The sequence below is a fragment of the Marmota monax genome, unplaced genomic scaffold (assembly GCF_021218885.2).
Source record: "Marmota monax isolate L192 unplaced genomic scaffold, Marmota_monax_Labrador192_F-V1.1 WCK01_AAM20220418_F8-fsc00160, whole genome shotgun sequence".
Lineage (NCBI taxonomy): Eukaryota > Metazoa > Chordata > Mammalia > Rodentia > Sciuridae > Marmota > Marmota monax.
Window position 1 is genome coordinate 769312 of NW_026694183.1, and position 25070 is coordinate 794381.

A 25070-nucleotide genomic window follows, 5' to 3' on the forward strand; every position below is an offset into this window, starting at 1 on the left:
AAACTTCTTTGCCGAATGAAGGTGGAGGCCACTTGCTTCACACAGTGCCTGTGAGGGGATGTCAGACCAAACATCCCCTTTACTCAAGGGTGAGACAGGAAGCTAGCCCATGGGCAGGCAGCCTCCCACAGTGATCAAATTTCAGGCATCCTCAGCTCCTCCATATCCTGCATGCATGACCTTGACCCACGACCCATAACTCCATACGCCCTGCCCTTTGCTCCTGGGTGCTTTTGCCCACTCATGCCCAAGGTCCCATCCTCTGTCAGGCTCCCTACCTTTCCTGTGCAGGTCTTTTCTCCCTCCCCATGTCTATCAGGTCCCCCTGGCTCCACTTTCTTTATTTACACCTGTATGTGCCTTAGTCCGTTGCTCACCAAGATCGACCTCCCCGTCTCCTGCTCCTTTCCCCACAGCACACTTCATCACATTCCCACGAACCATAACCTCCTTTTGCCTTTGAACCATGCATTGTCATTTTACCCTCTGTTAATGGGACACCTTGTCATCCTCCTCCTCTCCAGAACCCAATATCCTTAACTTCCTTGCACACACGATGTCTTTGTAACCTAGGTCCAGCACTGACTTGAGCCCCTGAGCAACATGTGGTATCCTTCTGTCTTCTCACTCTCCACCTTCTGCTCTTCCCCCAGCACTTTATAAACCCACCCTTCAGGGTCTCCGCTCCACTGTCTTAACCCTGTCATCCCATTTTCCTGTGTCCTCTGTCACTCTCATCTGTCACACAGTCAGGCACTGTCACTCTTCTAAATGCTTCACTATTAAACAATTGCTGCTGGTTATTGTTGACATGTGCCCCAAGAGTTGGAGTGTGTGCACAGTGATCAAATTCTGAGGCAGGTCAAATGGAGAAAAATTATGAAAAATGAGTTTCAGACAAGTTAGTGAAAATTCTCTCTGGATATTTTTTTTCTGCTTTTCAGCACCATATCTGATCCCTTCAGCCTCTGCTAGGGTATTGATTTTTGGTTATGCTATAGTTGAACAGTGGTTGCTTTCAGGGCAGCCTGGGAGCTTAGGAGATGGAAATAGGATCAAGGTAAGTAAAATGAGGGAGCCTCTTGTTCCTTCTGGTGTGGACTTGATTGGCTGCTCTAGATTCCAAACCACATTGTTTTTAACTGGGGCCTCCAAACTACTATAGGGTTCAGTAGTGTGCATGGGTTCCGAAATGCATTGGGGATCTTGGACTGCGTTACCCTGCACAAGGCAGGATGCCTGCATGACACTGCTTCTCTGTGTGGTGCACTGGGTTCCAACCTGCAGGGCCACCACCATCAACCTACTGTTGTCTGGACCTCTCTTTAATCTTCATCCTCTGATCACACTAATGATACAATTTTGGAAAAACATATCTATTAATTCCACATCTAACCCAGATAACTTCTGGATCTGGTTTCACTCTTCAACAAAAGCTCTCCACAAGATAGGAACATTTGAGATAAATACATGGATAATTGTTATACTCCTTTATCCACCACTCATTTATCCACTGTATTTTCTTCTGGCAAATGTTTTCAGGAGTACACCACTTGTTCAGTCATTGTGATTAAACCAACTTTCAAGGACTGGGAACTCCTTTATTTGATCTGCCTCCAGCTATATGAATTCCAATGACAATCTACAGGTTGCTGTGCAACAGCATGAACACAATCAGCTTTACTTCCTTCCACAATGAATATGTAGCTCCCACATTCAGGCAGCTGAGTACACCAATGTCCTTAGGAGTTTACAATAGAAAGGCAAGTGACTACTTCATAGTTTCTGGACTGGTGTTTTGAGCATGATGAATGACTAAACAATTGCACATTGTCTCAACACATACTATTCACATACTTATTTCAGAATTAAGAATTTTATATTCCTTAGGAGCAGAGCCTGGATAGAATGGAGTTATGGTTCATGAGAAGAAAGGGGCTGACAGTGGGAAAACACATGGAGATCAGGGCATTGGTGTTCACCAACCACCAACTGGGATTAAAATGAAGGGTAACACAAACATTTAATAAGGAAGAGAGTGTGTGGAAACTCACAAAGGAGCCGACCAAGACAAGTATTCTCTGGGTGGCTCTAGACTCAGGGCAGGATCTGGGGGAACTTTTGATGCTGTGAATGTACTGAACCCTCTGCTTGTGCCTGTACAGAAGGAGAACCATGGAGCCACTGGACCAGATCATGAGCAAGGAAAAGACAATCTCAGGAAATACAAATAATGCTGCATATAATGAGTTTGTTATGTTGTTAGGACCAATGTAAAGACAGTACCTCAAATATCTTTTCTCTGTCAAGTTTTTGATATTCCATTTGCCAAACACATAGAGAGGAAAAATGGAATTCACCACCATGTACAGGATCCAGCAGAGGGAAATGGAGAAGCCAATGTACTTGGGAGCTCTTTCTTTGTGATCCTTCCAACAGGAGTTCATGGGGCTGATGGTGATGTTCTGGAAGATGCTCAAGAGGCAGGTGATGACAATGGACACACTCCTGCCCACTCGCTGCATGTACAAAATAAGTTGGCATACAAAATCACTGAAGAAGTACCTCAACCCAAAAGCTGCAATTGTCTGGGGAATTCCTCTGCCAAGAATGACCAAAGAGTTGGCTATGACCAGGTGCCTGATAATCAAATCAGTGGTCCTTAATATACAGTCATTGTAGAAAAGGACTAAATGATAATAAAGCAGAGAGAAATTTCCCAGAACTCCAACTGCAGACTGTGATAAGAGCATCAGTCTCATGGCCACGTCTCTGGAGTCCATTCCCTCTCTCAGCACATATTCCTTTAAGTGATTGCAACCTTTCTTCCTGTGAACAAAATGACTCATTAAAAATTTTGTAGTGAACCCAATAGTTTATATCTGTAGTCACCAGCTCCTCAGGAGGCTGGGGCAGAAGTGTGGTTTGAACTAGGCATTAAAACTCAGCCTGGGAAATATTGCAGTACCTGTCTGTGGGTGTGTATTTTCACCAAGTACAACATTCATTGTTAAAATATCGAGATGTACATATGAATGGGGGAGTTCCCAGATTCTCTTCTTAGAGAAGTCAACTTTAAAAATCAGGTGATGATAACCTGGAGGAAGCAATGGAAAATGAGAGCAGTGGAGAGAAAGCATAACTCAACATGTGCAGCATAAACTGATATTTGATAGTTATTTTGTAAAAAGATAACTATTTTGATCCCCTCAGTGGAAATGAGTCCTTACTTTTTCATTATCTTTTATTCTTTTGTTTTCCTCCTATTTTATGCATTTTGCTGTGCTCACTGGTTCACACATATATATATACACACATATTTGTTTATTTTTCCCTCACCGTAGCATTTTTAAATGTCTATCATTTTTAAAATTTTTCCTTGCCTTGTCTATTGAGGGTTGGGGTTTTGATGAGTAATCTGGGTTTGTTTTCTCTTGTCTGTTTCTATGGTTTATTTTCTCTCTTTTCTTCTGTGACAGCCAAATTCTACTATTTTCTCTTGCATTCTCCCTTTGTTACTTTTAACTTTCCATTCTTCTTTTTTAAAAATATTTTTAGTTGTAGACGGACCTTCATTTTACTTATTTGTATGTGGTACTGAGATTTGAACCCAGTGCCTCACACATGCTAAGCAAGTGCTCTTCCTGACTAAAACTTCAGCCCTTTCCCTCCTCCCTTAAACCATCACATGCTATATCTCTTCTGCATTCTCTCTGTTCAATCTTTCAAATCATGAACTCTTTTCTACCTTCTTATCAAATGTCCTTTTCTCTTAGTTAACTCTGTTCTTACCATCTTTTAGCACTAATTGTTTATATAACTCCTGACCCCACCATTAATGCTGTTGCAATTAATACTGCTGTGGGTCCCATTCTTGACACCTCTTGTTGCTTTAATGGCAGATACAGTTCATGGTTACTTATTGGTTTTTTGTTGTTGTTGTTGTTTGTTTGTTTGTTTGTTTGTTTTTTCCTGCTGGAAATTGCTGACCCTACCATTTCTGTTTTTTGTTGCAATTAACAATGTAAATGGCATAGTAGGAACCAAGTATTCAGTTTAATGCTGTATAATGTTTACATAGGTTGTTGTTTATTGTTCATTTGCCCCTTTTCTGTGAAGTGCTGGAGTCTATAATGACACTATGAGTTCACAGGGTAGAAACTCTGCTGCTGAAATAAATTCAGTCAATGACATACAAATTAATTACACTCAATCTTCAGCTATACCTTAATATAAAGAATAAAAGAGACAGCTTAACTAATGACCAGGCCCCAAGTAGAAACATCTAGGGGTGGGCCCCCAGGTCCCATCTATCAACATCCAATGCTGTAGTTGAAACATAGAGAAGTAACCCAAAGACAGCACACCCATGAGAAGTTCTCAATACAGATCTCTCTAGGACACTTTTTTTTTAAAATAGACCATATTCTAGGTCACTATGTAAGTCTTACAAATACAAAAAGAAAAATGCTATTATCTTGTGAATCCAATCAGATCAGAATGCAATGAAACTACCAGTCAACAGCATGATATATAGAAATCATAAAAATACACAGAAATTGAAAAATACATTTTTAAGTGAGGGATAAATAATAGAATAAATAACAGAAGAAATAAAAAGTTTTTAGAAATAAATGAGAACAGAGATAAAACATACTAAAATTCCTGGGACAGTATAAAGGCAGTTCTAAGAGGAAAATTCATAGCATTGAATGCCTTCACTAAAAAATATCAGAAATATCCCCAATAAATAATCTAATGCTAAAAATGAATACCCTTAATTCACCAAAGTAGGAGGTTACAAGATCAATGTTCAGAAATCAATAGCTTTACCATATTCTAACAGTTACGCTGCTGGGAAAGAAATCAGGAAAACAATCCCATTCACCATAACCTCAAGAAAAAATATATAACTGGGAATAAATCTAACAAAGGAGGTGAATTATTTCTATAATTAAAAGTACAGAACCCTGAAGAAAGAAATTAAAAAGAACCTTAAAAATGTAAAGACCTCCCATATTCTTGGATAAGCAGAATTAATTTTATCAAAATATCTGTATTTTTAAAAACATTATACAGATTCCTTGAAATAATCATCAAAATACCAAATAACTTTCTCCATGGAACTAGGAAAACAGTCCTAAAATTCACTTGAAATAATAAAAGTCCCAGAACAGCCAAAGCAATCAGGAGCAAGAGTAGTCCTAGAGAAATCATAATACTGTACCTCAAATTATACCACAGAGTTATAGGAGAAAAAGAGCAGATATTGGCATCAAAAAGATATGAAGTCCAATGAAATAGAAGACAGACAGTTACAGCCAACTGATACTTGATAAGATTGGCAAAAATATATGTTGGGAAAAAAGAGCCTTTTTAACACATGGAACTGGGAAAAATGGATAACCATGTGTAGAAGAATAAAATTAGATCCTTATCTCCTAACCTGATCAAAAGTCAAATACGTGGATTAAGGACTTAGGAATTAGATTATTTGGGTGAGTTTTTGCTGTTTTAGTAGGAATTGAACCCAGGGGCACTTAGTCTTCAAGCTACATCTTCAGCTCATTTTTATTATTTATTTGGAAACAGGGTCTCTCTAAGTTGCTTAGGACCTTGCCAAACTGCAAAGTCTGGAAAAACTTTGCTACTGCTAGAACAAGAAATAGACTCAACAAGCAACATATTGGTGCAGACACCAACTTTCTTAACAAGACCCCATAACTCAAGAAATAAAACCAAGAGAGATGACATCAAATTAAAAAGCTTCTTAATATCAGTGGAGATCATGAAGAGAGATTCTGCAGAATAGCAGAGAACCTTTGCTGTATTCTCTTCTGACAGAGGATTAACATGCAGAATACATAAAGAATTCAAAATGTGTAACATCAAAAGTAAAAACGACACAATACAAAACAAACAAGTGTCCCATGGGTGCAGTGATGCAAGTCCGTAATCCCAGCAGTTTGGAAAGTTAATCAATAGGATTGGGAGTTCAATTCCAGACTTTGCAATTTGGCAAGGTCCTAAGCAACTTAGAGAGACCCTGTTTCAAAATAAATAATAAAAATGAGCTGAAGATGTAGCTTGAAGACTAAGTGCCCCTAGGTTCAATTCCTACTAAAACAACAAAAACTCATCCAAATAATCAAATCAATAAATGGGTTAATGAAGAGGCATCCCCCCCCAAAAAAAAGAAATATAAATGGCACTCAAATATATGAAAAAAAAGTGTTCAACTAACTGGAAATCAGGGAAATACAAATCAAAAGTACACTAACATTTCATCTCACTCCAGTTAGAACAGCAATCATAAGAATACAATAATAAATGCTGGCAGGTAAGTGGTGAAGGATGTTCACTCACTGTTAGTGTGACTGTAAATTAGTACAACCACTTTGGAAAGCAGTATGGATATTTGTCAAAAGATTAGAAATGGAACCACCATATGACCCAGCTATCTCACCCCTTGGTATTTAACCAAAAGAACAAAACTGACCTACTATAATGTTGCATGCACATCAATATTTAGTGTAGAGCTATTCATCATATCCAGGTTATGGACCAGACCAGGTGCCCATCAGGAAATGAAGAAATTAAGAAAATTATTCACAATGGAGTTTTATGCAGCCATTATAAAGAATGAAATTATGGCATTTCCAGTAGGTGGATAAAACTGGAGAGCATCATGCTAAGTGAAATAAGAGACTCAGAAAATCAAGGGGTGAATGGTTTCTCTCATAGGTGGAAGCTAGTGTGAAGTAAGGGGATCAGGGGAAGGCGTCTTACAAGGGAAGACTGATGGGCCAGGAGAATCAGATTAAGGGGGAGGGAGAAGGGACAGAGAAGGGAGGAAATGGGGAATGAATTTGACAATATTACACTATGTCCATGAATACATAGGCCACAATTAATTCCACCTGTATGCATATCTATAAAGAGCCAATTAAACTGATAAATAAAAGGAAAACCAGCACAATTGGCAAATAGAAATGGAAAGAAGGAAAAGGAGAGAGAAAGAGGAAGCACTGGGGACTGATACGGAGCATGTTTGGTTAAGTCAAAATGAACCGACTATACTGCAAAACTATAATGCACTAATAAAAGCAAAACTCATAGTAGAACAAAAATATAGTAGAATAAATAAATAATTATTGGAAAATACTTTTTTTTCTAAACCATGATGCATGAAATACTAATAGCTGATAAAATAGGATAAAATTAAGTCCCTACAAATTTCATGCTAAAAGCTTATATTGACCAATACCTATTAAACTTCTGATAAACAAATGCAAGTTTTGAAAGGCAAAAGAAAGATTTACATGGAATATGAAGACCAGGAATTCCTGGGCACTGTATGGATTGAAACACAAATCAATACATGCCAGGGACTTGGGTTAAGGTGAGAACATTAATAAACCAGAGGAAACAACACAAAGCGCCTTTGGTCCTGACAGCCACTGTCCAACACTCATAAAGATATGTCCCTTACCTGGTGCATTCCAAGTTCATCAGGGGAGGAATTCTCACCTCGAGCATCACACCATAGGTGATTCCGTGAAGACACAATTTTTATCTCCACTGAGTGGATCATAAATGGATGCTGGTCTGGATTTCTGTTCAGTATTAAGACATTCTCTTGGTTTTATCCTCATCTTCACTGTAGGCATGAAGGCATGGTAAAAACAGCTACAGTGATACCGATTTGGTCCATGATGTACTGTGGACAGCAGGGTGCTTTAACTACCATAGTGCTTCAGCACCTACACAACCAGATTTCAGTACCAACATCTGGGATTATTAACAATAGTTAACCTCAGTGAGAACTTTATTACATTCCATCTGGAGCCATCCTGGGTTGACACCAGGTCAGAGACACGGCCCCTGTTACTAACTCAGCTCATAACCCAAAAATTCTTCCTCTTCCTGTGTACACAGGCTCCAAATCTATTTCTACCCCAAATTCTCTTCCTCAAACTGCCCTTCTTACACACTCTGTCTCAGAGACACAAACAGAAAACACTCACTGTGCTTCATGTGTGCAAGGTAGTGGGCTCAGTGTGATGTCCTGACAACCAGCATGGAGGGAGGGAGGCAGCTGGGCCTTGAGATAAAGGTCTGTGCTCCTGTAACCTCTCTTCCCCTCAGGGCTGCAATTATCACTTCACTTGTAGAAGCAATGACAGTGCAGGCCTGGGGACACTGTTGAAAAACTTTATTCTCACTTGCTAATTACTAAGGCAATCATGTGTTCCTTGTTAGTAACTTTAAAATAAATGTTGAGGAGTTTGAGAGAGGTTGTTGCTTTTCCATGATCCCTAGAGGCTCATAAGGTCTCATAAGGAAGGTTCAGAAAATTTTGAGGGTTGACCTATGAGGGACTTGCCAAGAATTTGTGTGTCTCACTGGACTCCAGGCTTGCCTGAGTTCTTCTACCCTAATTATTGTTAATTCTTAATATTCAGATATTTGAGTTTCTGATTCTCAAAAAAAAAGAAAGAAAAGAAGAAGACAAAATAAATACATATATACATAAATAAAATGGGCAAAATATGAGAAGGATATCTAATGAGATAAAAAGGAAAAGCAAAAATATAATGTCATGATTTAGAATGACCTGGACTTATTTGTATAATTGAATATGACTTAATTTGAATATTATGATATGAAATATTATAGGAAAATTAATTTATGAATATTACCCCAGTGGCGGTAGGAAGTCAAATCAAAACAGTATCACTAGAAGAGAGATGTTTATGACACTCTTTCACAAACTCACCAGCATTAGAGGATCATATTTATTGAGTCTCATACAAGCAGATGCTACCACCTCAATCCAACAGCACTAAAAGTTTTTCAGAATCATTAAACATACTTTTTTAGGCAAATTAAAGAAATTTGCATTGATAGGTAACTAAAGAAGTAAGGAAAATGGTGAATTTTCATGGTCAAAAACAATCGTTTGGTTTATGAAAAGTTGAACTATGTCCACCCTCTATTTGTCCATGAGGGTTTTATGCCAAAGTAGAGGTTGATGGACACAGGAAACAAAAGATAACAATCACCTCTGACCCATCTGTCAGTCTGGGGATTCCCCTCAATCACTCTTGGACTCCAAAACTCCCTAGAAGCACTCATGACATCCACAGAAAACTGTTGTGCCCATGATTACCATCCATTGTAGGTTAGGGATGCATGTTACAGCCAGCCCAGGGAAGACTCTGACAGGCAGAGTCTAGGAGAGGATCCCTCTAGCCCATGACCAGCCTTCATTAAAAAAGGTGCAAATCATGAGAAAACATTAGGGAGTTTTCAATGAAAGAGACAAGACCCTAATTACCTTTAAAACCAGCTCCAGGATGGCTTCTCCTAGCTCCAGCCTCCAACCACCTATTGTGGTAGGGAGGTTTACTGAAGAGGCTAGCAAGAGAGAGAGAGAACATGCCAGGGAGTGAACTTTTATTGGGGAACAAAAATTTCAGGGGAAAATCCCATCCAATGAAATTAAGGGGGGTAGCATCCCAAGGTCAGGGGCAATGGTTGAGTCTTTGGGGGCAGTGGCCAGACACGCCTCTGCACGAACAAGCCCTCAGACCTGGAGAAGGGTGGGAAAGCTCTGACACAGCTGTGTCTAAGCGCCTGTCACCCACACAGGGAGCTAACTCAAATCATGTGTGAAGATGGCCTCCTACATATTCCCTCTTTTTTCTTTTAAAAAGCATGTGATGATTTACTCTCTTGAGTCTCTGCACTATTGCTCTGAAGATTTGTCATCCTATAATTAAACACAAAAGAGAATTAACAGCAAAGAGAACAATCCAATAATGTACCAGGCTGAGTGTTTAAGAATATTTCCAGGGTTAAATCCATTTAATTCCTTCAATATTTGATTAGCCAAAGAAGAATGATCTGAAAAATCAGCTCTATTATTTTGAATATCTTGGATATGGTGATGGAGTTCCAAAAGATCCAAGCTATTATTATTATTTTGCCAAATATCCAACAAATGGTTCTTAACCTAATCTCAATCCCAGAGAGAAGCATTGTACTTGGCAGCAGTAACACACACATATTTATAATTTGTGTGGCATTTAAGCCTTTCCTTAAACTTTAAAGCCAAAATTTCATTACCTATTTTATAACAGTCACCTCTGAAGTGTTTAACTTAGTCTCAATCCTTTCATTAGTATTCACTTGATTACACATAGCCTTGGAAGTATTTTGGGCTAAATTATTAAGAAATTTTTTATGTTGCATATTTTGAAATAAAGTTATTGAGGCTGTGACAGTGGATGCAATGAAAGAAACCAATGCCAAAACTCCCACAATTATAATTTCAATGGCATGTCTAGGTCTCACTAGCTGGGTATGAATTTGCTGTAAGACTTGAAAAACCAGCATCAGCGTACCATGGCTCTGAAATATTAGCAGGCAATAAAACAAAAGAGGGCTGATGAAGTACCAGCAGTCCTTTTCCTCTATTATATCTAGTAATACAATTGGTTGGGTTACATTTGTTACATGTTACAACATATCTGTCATCTATCCAATTAACTTTTACATTTCTAATCATTAAAACGTAAGGAGATTTTGAAGCCAGATTTAATGTTAGGTAGTCAGTGTAGTTAGATAAATCGGGTCTAATGCCGAGTGAAATCTAAAATGGAGGCCATGCTGGCAATGATTCCGGGAAACGCAGGACAACTCATGGAATGTTAATGAAGTCCCGAAAAGGCCCTAGGCCAAAGTCCACCTCAAAGAAATGTCAATGAACAGCCCCCAGCAAAAAGGTGCTGACTCAGAAGTCCTTCCTGACCAGATTACTTCTTTGGCCCACCTGTGTCCCACCCCTCGGGCCTTCCCACCTACATTCCATCACTGAAAGAACTATAAAAAGGGGAGACAACATCCCTTCCACGGATTCCACCTCTTGGGTCCCCTTCTTCCTCCGGGAGAAGTCTTTTCTGCTGTCCTTTAATAAACTTCTAATTTCTACTCTGACCTTGCCTTGGCATGCTTCTTTGGTGTTATTCTTCAACATTGGGGAAGCAAGAACTCGTCACTGGTCAACAGCGGTAACAATTTGACACAGGCTCATAAACCATAGCAAGATCCCTCCTTACAGCTCTTGCCAAAAATTTTGGTAAAGGCTTGTCTGTAAAATGTAAGAACTCTGAGGCAGCAATTAAGTGCCAAGCATCTTTTTTAATACCATCTTCACTATAAGTCAAAATATTGCTAACAAATCCTGCTGGTGTCTTAGCAGAACTTTTTTGTAATTGTCTTTTATCAATTTTTGGAGACCAGTCTAAAATATACCCACTATCTTTAAACACCTTATGTTGTACAGGAAAAGTATTTACACAATCTATCCATCTAGGAAAGGTGCCAATCTCAATTGTAGAACTACTAGGACAATGAGGTATTCATGGGGGTTTTGCAGAAAAGACTGATTTGTTATGGGAAAGTCTCATTTTGATCACTGATCTAGTATAAGGTTTTAAGTCTCCATAAACAGTATGATTAACAATCTAGATCACCCAATCACTGTCTTTTCCTCAAATGATACTCTGAGACAGCCAGCATGTTTATCATGGAACCAACACAAAGGTAATTGGGCACTGTAGCCAGAATAATTAAATCTAGTCACATGATTGGGAGTAATATGAATATCTGTAAATCCTCCCATCATGAATGAGTCATTAGTAAACACTGGAATAGATTCTCCAGTCCACACAGCTGGGTGTACCAGGGGTGGATCTGGGAAATATGTCCAGTAAGTGTCTGCTTGACTCCCTTTTGCCTGATAGCCCCGCAGGGCAATCACTGTAGCTATCATCATCAATGAACTCTCATTCCTTCCTAGGAGTTGAATTATTTGCTAAGCATGTGTTGTCAGCTTCTTCACATCTTCCCATGAGATCAGATTTTTAGGGGGGGTCATGCTGGTTCCTCTTCATTCTTCTTCGGTATCTCTTCCTTTTGAGTGGAGGATTCTCTGGGTCCATTTTCAGTCCTTGGAATCTCGGTTCTATCTCTTCCATGTCTGATTGTGTGTTCAGGCACCCAGATATAACGGAAAGCAGAAGAATACAACTGACACTAGGATTGATGTATGTATACACATGGATGTATAACCAACATGATCCTGCAATCTGTACACGTGGAAAAATGAGAATTCATACCATATTTGAACCAAATGTATGATCTGTCAAGATCATTGTATTGTCTTGAGCAACTAATAAAAAAAGAGGAAGAGAGAATTATGTAGCTTAGGATAGCAAGAACATATAAGTACAAGAAAATTCAAAAGTTAAGTTTGAGCTGGCACAGTGACACACACCCATAATCTCAGGGACTCAGGAGGCTGAGACAGGAGGATCACAAATTCAAAGACAGCCTCAACAATTTAGTGAGGCCCTGTCTCAAATTTAAAAATTAAAATTTAAAAAAAGTTAGTTTACCACTAACTCAGTGGTAAAGCACCCCTGGGTTCAATCCCCAGTGTGGTGGTGGTGATGATGATGATGATGATGATGATGATGATGATGGAGGAAAAAAGGAAAATAGAAAAGTTTGGGTTAAAGATCAGGAAAATCAGTCAGATGCAGTGGCACTTGCCTGTAATCCCACCAGTTCGGGAGGCTGAGGCAGGAGCATCCCAAGTTCAAAGCTGGCCCCAGCAATTTTGCAAAGCCCTGGGTAACCTATCCTGTCTCAATAAATAAATAAATAAATAAAAAGGGCCAGGGATGTGGCTCAGTGGTTAAGTGCCCCTGGGTTCAATCCCTGGTGCCAAAACAAATAAACAAACAAAAAAGATCAGGAAAATCTTCCTAAGACCTATCATTTTGCCGTTCAGTCTCCTGAGGAAATGATAGACACTTTATCTCCAGAGGCAGATATTTAAAGTTAGTAAAAACAAATAAATAAATAAAAATTTAAAACAAACAAGGCAAGGTTGAGGCTATTTTGGGGAGTCATAATACTATTCCCCCCTTTTAATTTTTGTAATTGCAGCTTAATAGATAAATGAGCTTGTTCCACAATGGCTTGACCTTGGGGGTTATAAGGAATCCCTGTTTATTGTCAATTTGAAACTCTTGGCCAAATTGTTGAAAATAAGAGCTTACATAAGCTGGTGCAATATCTGTTTTAATCTGTAAAGGGCATACTAACACAGCAAAGGCTTCTAGGCAGTGAGAAATTACATGCTGAGTATTTTCTTTTATACGTGCTGTGGCATAAAATAAATCTGGGATGTGTATCAGCTATCACATGTACATAACATTGCTTACCAAATTGAGGAATATGAGATACATTCATTTGCCATATTTGATTTGGTTTTCATCCACAGGGATTTACTCCTGATGGTGGAGATGGAGTGTGAATAACACACTTAGGGCAGTGACTTACAATTTGATGAGCTTGTTCTCTGGTAATATTAAAATTTTTACGTAGGCTTGAAGCATTTTGATGATGTAAAGAATGTGAAGCTTGTGCACAATCATATGGAGACATCTGTTGACAAACATCTACCAATTTATCAATCTTGTCATTACCTAAATTTAAAGGTCCTGGAACGTTAGTGTGAGCTCGTATGTGACCTATGAAACATGGGTATTTTTGCATTTGCACCACATTTTGTAGATTATGAAATAATTTAAATAGCTCCTGTGATGAGGTATAACCAATAACTGAAGTTTCAATATTTTTGGTAACTCCGACTGCATAAAAGCTGTCAGAATAAATATTAATATGCTCATTTGTAAAGTAATTTAAGGCACAAATGAAAGCTTGTAGCTCTGCACTTTGGGCAGAAGTATATGACGTTTGTATTACCTCTGTGTGAACACAACTATAAAAACCTGATTTACCTGAGCTTGAACCATCAGTGAACACTGATAGGGCTCCATTTATGGGCTGGGCATGTACAATCTTTGGAAAAATAAGTGGTGTTATTGATGCAAATTGAATAATCTTATCACGAGCGTAATGACTTTCTATCTGACCAGGAAAATCAGCAAAAGCTATTTGCCATAAACTAGAAGCTTGGAAAAGCCAATTATTTTGATGAACAGAAAATGAATAATTATAATATCAGGTTCAGACCCAATTAATTGTAAAACTCTCATCTACCTTTAATTACTAATTGAGCAATAAGGTCATGAAAAAGGAATTAATGTCTTTTGGGGAGAGTGGGCTAAATGAATCCACTCAATAACTCCCAATCTTTGCCATATAGCACCCATTGGGGTATGCACAGTTGGAAATATTAATAAATATATTAGTTCTTGAGGATTAATTCTAGTAAGCTGTGCATTTTTAATTGCAATTTCAACCTTTTTTAAAGCTGTTCTGGCCTCTGTTGTCAGCTGACGTGGAGAGGTTGGAAAAGGATCTCCTTGTAATATCTGAAATAAAGGACTTAAATCAGAAGTATTCAGCTTTAAGGATGGCCTCAGCCAATTAAAATCTCCTAATAATTTTTGAAAGTCATTAAGTGGGAAGGGATATAAATCCTCCAAATATAAACTTAACATAACCCCTTTTACTTTAAACTTTTTAAATTTGGATTCATCAGGCCTTAGTGCTGCGGAAAGGCACATGTGTCCAAAAAATATACATAAGCCAAAGGTACTTTGGAAGGATATTCTAACTGGACAATGGAAAGGTCCTGACCCAGTGATTGTCTAGAGTCAGGGGTCTGTTTGTGTGGTTCCACAGGGAGAACAGCAGCCGATTTGGATTCCAGAGAGACTAACTAAAGTGATTTCTACAGACCAAAAAGAAGATGATTTGGCTCAAATCCATAACAGCTGATATCCAGAACTCCAGTTCAGCTATCCTTACATCTGCAACAATGGTTCTCCCACACCTGGAGGCTAATGAATAATGAGCACCATTAAGGCCTATTTCAAATGTAAAAAACCTTGAGGCTTACTTGTGGGAATACCTTCAAACCCATATGCAAGTTACAGGAAGAAGGATGAGATATCTAAGAAGAGTCAAACCCAGGTGATAGCCAGGATGCTTTTTTCTATTTTATTTTTTGAGCTCATATGGACCTAGGTTATTGTTTTTCTGATCAGTTTTATTTTTTGATCAACTGTGGAGTTTTTAAACATTGCAATGGAGATTTCCCCTGAGTAAAGCTACAAGGCCTCTACTATTGTGTTATGTGTGCACACTTGTGTTATGTGTTGTATGTCAGTATGTGCATATGTCTATATATCATTTATGAGGAGTGCTCATGAAAAATTTTTTAAAAAATGGATCCAAATATCTTTTATTGACGTGATTTTAAGAGTTTAATTTAAATTGGGTAAACAGATGAAAGTAAAGATATCTCTTAGATTAAGCTTACAAGTTTTTCTAGGTGTTCAAAATGTTGATGTCTATGAAATAATCTATGTAAATTCAGAAATTTACAAGGATTGTTTTAAAATGTGAACAAAAAAGAAGGTTAACAGAACTGTTTGTTTACTTTCACCTTTGCTTTTCATTATATCTAACAATTTTGTTCAGGATAATGTACTAAATTGATCAGAAAATTGTTTTCTTAGTGCCTGCTGGAATGCTTACACAATTTTCTTTAGCCATCATAATTTTCTTTAGCCATCATTGCCAGAATTCCTACCTCCATCCCAGTGCCAGTGAAGACAAAAATAGAAGAATTTCCAGTATTATTGAAACACCAAATGAGATTTCAGAATTACAGCTACCGTCATGATAGCTGTTGCTGTTTCGGCTGCTGCTACTACAGCTTCTGCAATAGCTACCACAACAAACTGTATAAACTGATGCATCAATGAATAATGTAACTCAACAAGTAATGCTCAATCAAAGAGTCGATTTACTTGAAGAAGAAATAGATATATTAATGGATTCCTCTGCTTTAAGCTGCTTACAGAACTTACCTGGACTGTGTATCATTTATATGCATTATGAACTAATCTATGGATAATTGTAATAGTACAAGGGTATCTTTGCTGACAGTGTCATCGGTGGTAAAATTTTTCCAAGGGCTTCTTACTTGGAGCCATTATTCACTTGGTATCGTGGCATTCTCCTTCTGCTTACGGCAGGTTATTTATGGTGTTTGTATAAAAATCACTATGGGGGATCCAACATGGCAGCGGGCGCAGAGAGATCAAGTCTCTGACCTCTTCAGCTGCGCGGGCATAGGGAGTCGTAAACTGTCTAAATGCTGTTTGCTCAGGATCACTAGGCAATGCTGAGCTGACGTGGATCTGGGGAGAACAGTCTGGGCCTCTAAGAACACACACCTAGCCCAGATCGGCTGCATTCAAGCTCCCGTTTGCCTGCTTCTCACAGCCAAACTGCTATGACTCAGCAGTAACTATCCCACCAAAACAACTGGTCGACCCTTCTGATCCTACGGAGGTAATTGCCAACCAAGCCTTCATAGGCAGTGGCCACAGGATTGAAACGGGGCTTGGGAGAGACAGTCAGGACCCACCCGTTGCATTGGTCACCCGGCAAAGGGAACAAACTGTCACCATTTGCATGGGATACCACCATGGCAGAGAACTGACGTCACCAAAACGTGGCGGAGCAGATAAATTCATTGAAATCAGCGGTGACAGGTGTGTAATCCCCTAGCCATCCCTCTCCACACAGTGGGGAAACCTTAAGGGCCCCTCCCAGCTCTCCTGTAAGGGCCCCTCCCAGCTCTCCTGTGAGTGCGATAGCCAGACCAAGGGAATCAGGAGTGGTGCGGGACTCGTGGCGCGGAACAACTGAGGTCCCTTGCACCAGCTACCAGGGCTGTGGCTACCGGAGGGCAAGCAAATTCGCTGGGGGTTCTCAGCCCCAAGCCCTACAAACTTAGGGTCTGAGGGAATGGTAGACAGGGAGAGTGTGCCCAGGTGTTCATGAAAACAGAGCTCCCAGGAGCAGCAGACCTGGCGTGTAGCCAATATTGTGGTGAGCATCACCGGTGAGTGGGGCCTGGCTTGAGGAAAAGTGGGGAAGCGACTAGACACAAGAGAAGGCCCTAGGCACTCAGGATTGGAGACCCGCCCAGTCTGGGAGGAAGAGCTGCTGCACAGTGATTGGTTCCCGCCTATTAAGAGGAGAAGCTTGGCCCAGTGAGCACAGCTCCACCTACTGGAAGAGAAGTTAATCAAACTCTAAGACTGCATTTATTAATTTTTTTTTAATTTGGGTTTTTTTTTTCATTTTAATTTTTTGTTGTTGTTTTTTAATTTTTTTTAATTTTTTTAATTTTTTTAAATTTTTTATTTTATTTTTTAATTTTAATTTTCATTTTTTTATTATTTTTTTTAATTTTCTCTTTCTTTTTTTATTTTCTATTTTTTCTTTGGTCTTTTCATTTCTTTTCAATTCTCTTATTCCCCCTTCCTTGAATTCTACCTGCTTACTCTCATTCTCTTTAGTGACTTCTTCCCTTCCCTTCTAATACCTTTACTCCCAAGCATCAAATAAATTTATAGGAGTAAACAGTAAGTCAGCAGTAAAACAGAACAAGAAGTAACATGAGCAGCATGAAAAAGCAAGGAAGAAAAGGAGTACAAACAATGCAGGACAGCCTAAATATTCAGGAGAACCTAGAGTCATCAGAAAAATGGTCATATAAGGAACTCAAGGAATACCTTAGACAGATGGAATGGAACCTTAAAGAGGATACGAGACAGCAAATTCAAACAGTGAAAGAATACATTGAAAATTAATTACATAAACAGATAAAAGAAGAAGTTAAGCATCTTTATCAGGAGATAGAGATTATAAAGAAATCAAAGAATCATTCTAGAAAGGAAAGAAACTATAAACCAAATTAAAAACTCAAATGAGTGTATCACTAACAGAGTGGAGCAAGTAGAAGCCAGAACATCAGATAATGAAGACAAAATATATCATCTTGAAAAGAGTCTAGCCAACTCAGAAAGGCTGGTTAAAAATCATGAGAAAAACATCCAAGAGATATGGGATAACAAAAAAAAAAACAAATTTAAGAGTCATCAGGATAGAGGAAGGTGTAGAGATTCAAACCAAGGGAATGAGTAACCTGCTGAATGAAATAATTACAGAAAACTTTCCAGAAATAAAAAAGGAAATGGATATACAAATTGTAGATGCATACAGGACACCGAGCACACAAAATCACAGTAGACCAACGCCAAGACACATTGTTATGAAGATATCCAATATACAAAACAAAGAGAAAATATTAAAAGCTACAAGAGAAAGGAGGCAGATTACATTCAGGGGTAAACCAATAAGGTTAACAACGGATTTTTCATTACAGACGCTGAAAGCAAGAAGATCCTGGAACAACGTTTTTCAAACACTGAAAGACAATGGATGCCAACCAAGAGTTCTGTATCCAGCAAAATTAAGCTTCAGGTACGACAACAAAATAAAAATCTTTCATGATAAACAAAAGCTAAAAGAATTTGCAACCAGAAAACCAGCATTGCAAAGTATCTTGAGCAAAACACTACAAGAGGAAGAAATGAAAAACAATAACCAAAACCATCAGTGGGAAGTGCCTCAGAAAAGACAGAGGGTGGGGGGAAAGCTAATCATGAAGAAACAAAGTAAATTAGAAAAAAAAAAGATAAATAATCAAACATGGCAGGAAGTACAAACCATATATCAATAGTAACTCTAAATGTTAATGGCTTAAACTCTCCAATAAAGCAACATAGGCTGGTAACATGGATTAAAAAAACAAATCCAACAATATGCTGCCTCCTGGAGACACATCTGATTGGAAAAGACATACACACACTGAAGGTGAAAGGTTGGGAAAAAATATACCATGCACACGGTCCTCATAAGCAAGCAGGGGTGGCCATCCTCATATCGAATAAAATCGACTTCAAGACTAAGTTAATCAAAAGGGATAAGGAAGGACATAATATACTGTTAAAAGGAACCATTCACCAACAAGACATAACAATTATCAATATTTATGCACCAAATAATGGTGCTGTGACGTTCATAAAACAAATTCTCCTCAAGTTCAAGAATCAAATAGACCACAACACAATAATTATGGGTGACTTCAACACACCTCTCTCACCATTGGACATATCCTCCAAACAAAAGTTGAATAAAGAAACTATAGAACTCAATATCACAATCAATAACCTAGACTTAACTGACATATATAGAATATATCAACCATCATCAAGTGGATATACTTTTTTCTCAGCAGCACATGGATCCTTCTCAAAAATAGACCATATATTATGCCATAGGGCAACCCTCAGTAAATATAAAGGGGTGGAGATAATACCATGCATTTTTATAATCATAATGGAATGAAACTGGAAATCAATGATAAAAGAAGAAAGGAAAAATCCTACATCACATGGAAAATGAACAATATGTTACTGAATGATCAATGGGTTATATAAGACATAAAGGAGGAAATCAAAAAATTCTTAGAGATAAATGAAAATACAGACACAACGTATCAGAATCTATGGGACACAATGAAAGCAGTTTTAAGAGGGAAATTCATCGCCTGGAGGTTATTCCTCAAAAAAAGGAAAAACCAACAAATAAATGAGCTCACACTTCATCTCAAAGCCCTAGAAAAGGAAGAGAAAAACAACAGCAAATGTAGCAGAAGGCAAGAAATAATTAAAATCAGAGCGGAAATCAACGAAATGGAAACAAAAGAAACTATTGAAAAAATTGACAAAACTAAAAGTTGGTTCTTCGAAAAAATAAATAAGATCGACAGACCCTTAGCCATGGTAATGAAGAGAAGAAGAGAGAGAACTCAAATTACTAACATACGGGATGAAAAAGGCAATATCACAACAGATGCTACAGAAATACAGAAGACAATTAGAAATTATTTTGAAAACCTATATTCCAATAAAATAGAAGATAGTGAAGACATCGATAAATTTCTTAAGTCATATGATTTGCCCAGACTGAGTCAGGAGGATACACAAAATTTGAACAGACCAATATCAATGGATGAAATAGAAGAAGCAATCAAAAGACTACCAACCAAGAAAAGCCCAGGACCGGATGGGTATACAGCGGAGCTTTACAAAACCTTTAAAGAAGCATTAATACCAATACTTTTCAAGTTATTTCAGGAAATAGAACAAGAGGGAGCTCTTCCAAATTCATTCTTTGAGGCCAACATCACCCTGATTCCGAAACCAGAAAAAAGACACCTCAAAGAAAGAAAACTACAGGCCAATATCTCTGATGAACCTAGATGCAAAAATCCTCAATAAAATTCTGGCGGATCGGATACAAAGGCACATCAAAAAAATTGTGCACCATGATCAAGTGGGATTCATCCCTGGGATGCAAGGATGGTTCAATATACGGAAATCAATAAATGTTATTCACCACATCAATAGACTTAAAGATAAGAACCATATGATCATCTCGATAGATGCAGGAAAAGCATTCGACAAAGTACAGCATCCCTTTATGTTCAAAACATTAGAAAAACTAGGGATAACAGGAACTTACCCCAACATTGTAAAAGCTATCTATGCTAAGCCTCAGGATAGCATCATTCTGAATGGAGAAAAATTGAAGGCATTCCCTCTAAAATCTGGACAAGACAGGGATGCCCTCTATCGCACTTCTATTCAATATAGTTCTCGAAACACTGGCCAGAGCAATTAGACAGATGAAAGAAATTAAAGGCATAAAAATAGGAAAAGAAGAACTTAAATTATCACTATTTGCGGGGACATGATTCTATACCTAGAAGACCCAAAAGGGTCTACAAAAAAACTACTAGAACTAGTAAATGAATTCAGCAAAGTGGCAGGATATAAAATCAACATGCATAAATCAAAGGCATTTCTGTATATCAACGACAAAACTTCTGAAACGGAAATGAGGAAAACACTCCATTCAAAATATCCTCAAAAAAAATAAAATACTTTGAATCAACCTGACAAAAAACGTGAAAGATTTATACAATGAAAACTACAGAACCCTAAAGAGAGAAGTAAAAGAAGATTTTAGAAGATGGAAAAATATACCCTGTTCATGGATAGGCAGAACTAACATCATCAAAATGGCGATAATACCAAAAGTTCTCTATAGGTTTAATGCAATGCTGTCAAAACCCAACGGCATTTCTTGTAGAAATAGATAAAGCAATCATGAAATTCATTTGGAAAAATAAAAGACCCAGAATAGCAAAAGCAATTCTAAGCAGGAAGTGTGAATCAGGCGGTATAGCAATACCAGATTTCAAACTATATTACAGAGCAATAGTAACAAAAACAGCATGGTACTGGTACCAAAACAGGCAGGTGGACCAATGGTACAGAATAGAGGACACAGAGACCAATCCACAAAGTTACAACTATCTTATATTTGATAAAGGGGCTAAAAGCATGCAATGGAGGAAGGATAGCATCTCCAACAAATGGTGTTGGGAAAACTGGAAATCCATATGCAACAAAATGAAACTGAATCCCCTCCTCTCGCCATGCACAAAAGTTAACTCAAAATGGATCAAGGAGCTTGATATCAAATCAGAGACTCTGCGTCTGATAGAAGAAAAAGTTGGCTCTGATCTACATATTGTGGGGTCGGGCTCCAAATTCCTTAATAGGACACCCATAGCACAAGAGTTAATAACAAAAATCAACAAATGGGACTTACTTAAACTAAAAAGTTTTTTCTCAGCAAGAGAAACAATAAGAGAGGTAAATAGGGAGCCTACATCCTGGGAACAAATTTTTACTCCTCACACTTCAGATAGAGCCCTAATATCCAGAGTATACAAAGAACTCAAAAAATTAGACAATAAGATAACAAATAACCCAATCAACAAATGGGCCAAGGACCTGAACAGACACTTCTCAGAGGAGGCCATACAATCAATCAACAAGTACATGAAAAAATGCTCACCATCTCTAGCAGTCAGAGAAATGCAAATCAAAACCACCCTAAGATGCCATCTCACTCCAGTAAGATTGGCAGCCATTATGAAATCAAACAACAAGTGCTGGTGAGGATGTGGGGAAAAGTGTTCTCTTATACATTGCTGATGGGACTGCAAATTGGTGCGGCCAATTTGGAAAGCAATATGGAGATTTCTGGGAAAGCTGGGAATAGAACCACCATTTGACCCAGCTATTGCCCTTCTCAGACTATTCCCTGAAGACCTTAAAAGAGCGTACTACTTGGATACTGCCACATCGATATTCATAGCAGCACAATTCACAATAGCTAGACTGTGGAACCAACCCAGATGCCCTTCAATAGATGAATGGATAAAAAAAAATGTGGCATTTATACACCATGGAGTATTATGCAGCACTAAAAAATGACAAAATCATGGAATTTGCAGGGAAATAGATGGCACTAGAGCAGATTATGCTTAGTGAAGCTAGCCAATCCCTAAAAAACAAATACCAAATGTCTTCTTTGATATAATGAGAGCAACTAAGAACAGAGCAGGGAGGAAGAACAGGACGAAAAGATTAACATTAAACAGAGACATGAGGTGGGAGGGAAAGGGAGAGAAAAGGGAAATTGCATGGAAATGGAGGGAGACCCTCATTGCTATACAAAATTACATATAAGAGGTTGTGAGGGGAATGGGAATATAAACAAGGAGAGAAATGAATTACAGTAGATGCGGTAGAGAGAGAAGATGGGAGGGGAGGGGAGGGGGGATAGTAGAGGATAGGAAAGGTAGCAGAATACAACAGTTACTAATAGGGCATTATGTAAAATTGTGGATGTGTAACTGATGTGATTCTGCAATCTGTATTTGGGGTAAAAATGGGAGTTCTTAACCCACTTGAATCTAATGTATGTAATATGATATGTCAAGAGCTTTGCAATGTTTTGAACAACTAATAAAAATAAATAAATAAAATAAAATAAAATAAAAATCACTATGGTAGTTATCCATAAGTATGGCTAAATATATTGGGCCAGTAGTCAAAGATGGGTAAGATCCAATTACAATGGTACCAACCTAAGCCAGGAGGCTGACGATTTGAAGTCAGACCATCTAATGACGGGTAAGGACCATATGTAGTATTGGACAACCTAAAACAGGCATGGTCCCTAAACCACATACTTGTTGTTTAATAAAACAAAAGGGAGGAGATGTTAGGGACCACATATCAAGTCAAGATGGCGCATGGCAGTTTGCCAGGAGGACTGGTTTGTGAGTCACAGAGCCATTAAGATGGTAGGGATTCCTTATTGGCTGATTGCTGTAACTGGATGATGCTAATTGAGTCAAGCTGTGTGTAATCAGTTAGGTATATATACCTCTGCTGTTTTGCAATAAGGCGGCTCCTGCTACCTTGGGTGTCTGCTACCTTGAGTTCCCGCTCAGTTCCTGGTGAGTTTCCCTGTACGGGCCACCAGTTGTCGCAGTCTGGCTGGGAAAAATAACCGGGAGGTGACAAGCAACTTGAAGGTTGAAGCAGGAACTGCTTTATTGCGGGGAAACTCACAAGCAGGTACAGAATCCAGCTCAAGTATATGGAGAAACCAATGTATATTTGGGAGCTTTCACTTTAAGCTTTGAAAGGCTGGAATTCTCAGGACTAATCTTCATGGCTTGGAAGACACTCAGGAGGCAAGTGCTGCCAATGGACACACCCCTGCCCACCCTGTAAAGATAGAAAAGCAGCTTGCATCCAAAATCACTGAGGAAAATCTTTCACTCCAAAAGCTGCCACTGTCTGGGGAACTCCTCTACCCAGAAGAGCTAACAAGTTGGCCACAATCAAGTGCTGAAGAATCAAGTCTGTGTGTCTTATCTTGAACCCCATGAGGTAATGGACCAGATAATGGAGGAGAAGAGAGGAATTACCCAGAGCTCCAAACAGTCTGTGACAGGAAGATAATACCTACAGCCATATCACTGGCTGCCATCCTGCCAGTTCTCTGCTGTGCCAGCCAGTGGGTACAGCAGGGAACACGAGGACTAGACTCTATATGTCCTATCAACCAAAATCCAGTATTGCCCACTCTTCAGAGTTACCACTCTGAAAACTTACAAATGGTCTTATTTCACTAGCAGGTTTTAATGAGGTTAATATGGAAAGTCAAGGCAGGAAGTGTGTGTAAATCCCTGTTTTGAAGCCAGCACATGGTGATTCATCTTCATGACATGACACAGGAGCTGAGATGACCGGGAGAACTTGTGCACACATATGTTTAGTCTCTGTCTAGATTCATACTCTGATCAGGTGTACAGAGGGGTCTTGAACCTGGCTGAGTGCTTCAGAGAGCACAGCAAGAACCATCAAGCTTCCCTAAAGGTCACAAGCAGGTTCTTCTATCAATCCAGCTCATATTTCCTTCAATATTTCTATATTCATATTGTGATTAAAATCAGTACCATTTTTAACTTTTTATTGTAAAATATTTCCACTTACTTGAAAATATTTATTTGGTGTAAAAAGTCACTTATGAAGGAACATTTAGATATTGACTTTAATGACAACAGATGCACTTAGGAACTACACCACTACAGGCACCTGTGCCCTGGTTAGTCCCATGCAGGGAGGCAGGACTGACTTCACATCAGGACAGCTACCCCATGACTCATATGGTTGATTGTTAGGAACACAAGCTCAATGGCCCTTATAACAGATATTTTGACACACTCTTAGGACATGTCGTACATCTTGAAATACAAAGAAATAACACGTGACTAAAGAGTATAGTGTAGAAATAAAATATTCACTTTTTAGAAGACTCAGATATGAGTTAATTAATACCTAAGAAAAAATATTTCAAAAAAACAAGATTAGTGAACAATAATACAATAGGAGCCATCCATGAAAATTGGTATGAGTGAGTATTTAAAACTTGAAATACTAGAATTGTTGCATTCATATGAATGCATATATTTTTAAAAAATTATTAGGTAAAAAAATTTAGGTCCACTTGTTTCTTAGCAGATGGTGAAGAGCTTTCCTATGCCCCCTGCACATTCATACCCTGCTCGACTATCAGATTTCTATGCCACATGGGGCATTCACTACAATCAGAAGATATCCCACAAGAAAAAAAATTAAAGCTCTTACAGTTGGTAATAGAATTCT

General features: G+C 38.5%; 1 protein-coding gene across 1 annotated transcript; it reads right to left on the minus strand.

Annotated features, from left to right (window-relative positions):
- Positions 1-1886: 1886 nt before the first annotated feature.
- Positions 1887-23892, minus strand: LOC124107791 (vomeronasal type-1 receptor 4-like). Its single transcript, XM_046465988.1, has 2 exons — positions 23845-23892; positions 1887-2738 (listed from the first exon to the last, which is right to left on the minus strand). Exons 1-2 carry the CDS (start codon positions 23890-23892, stop codon positions 1887-1889), a joined length of 900 nt encoding a protein of 299 aa, XP_046321944.1.
- Positions 23893-25070: the final 1178 nt, after the last annotated feature.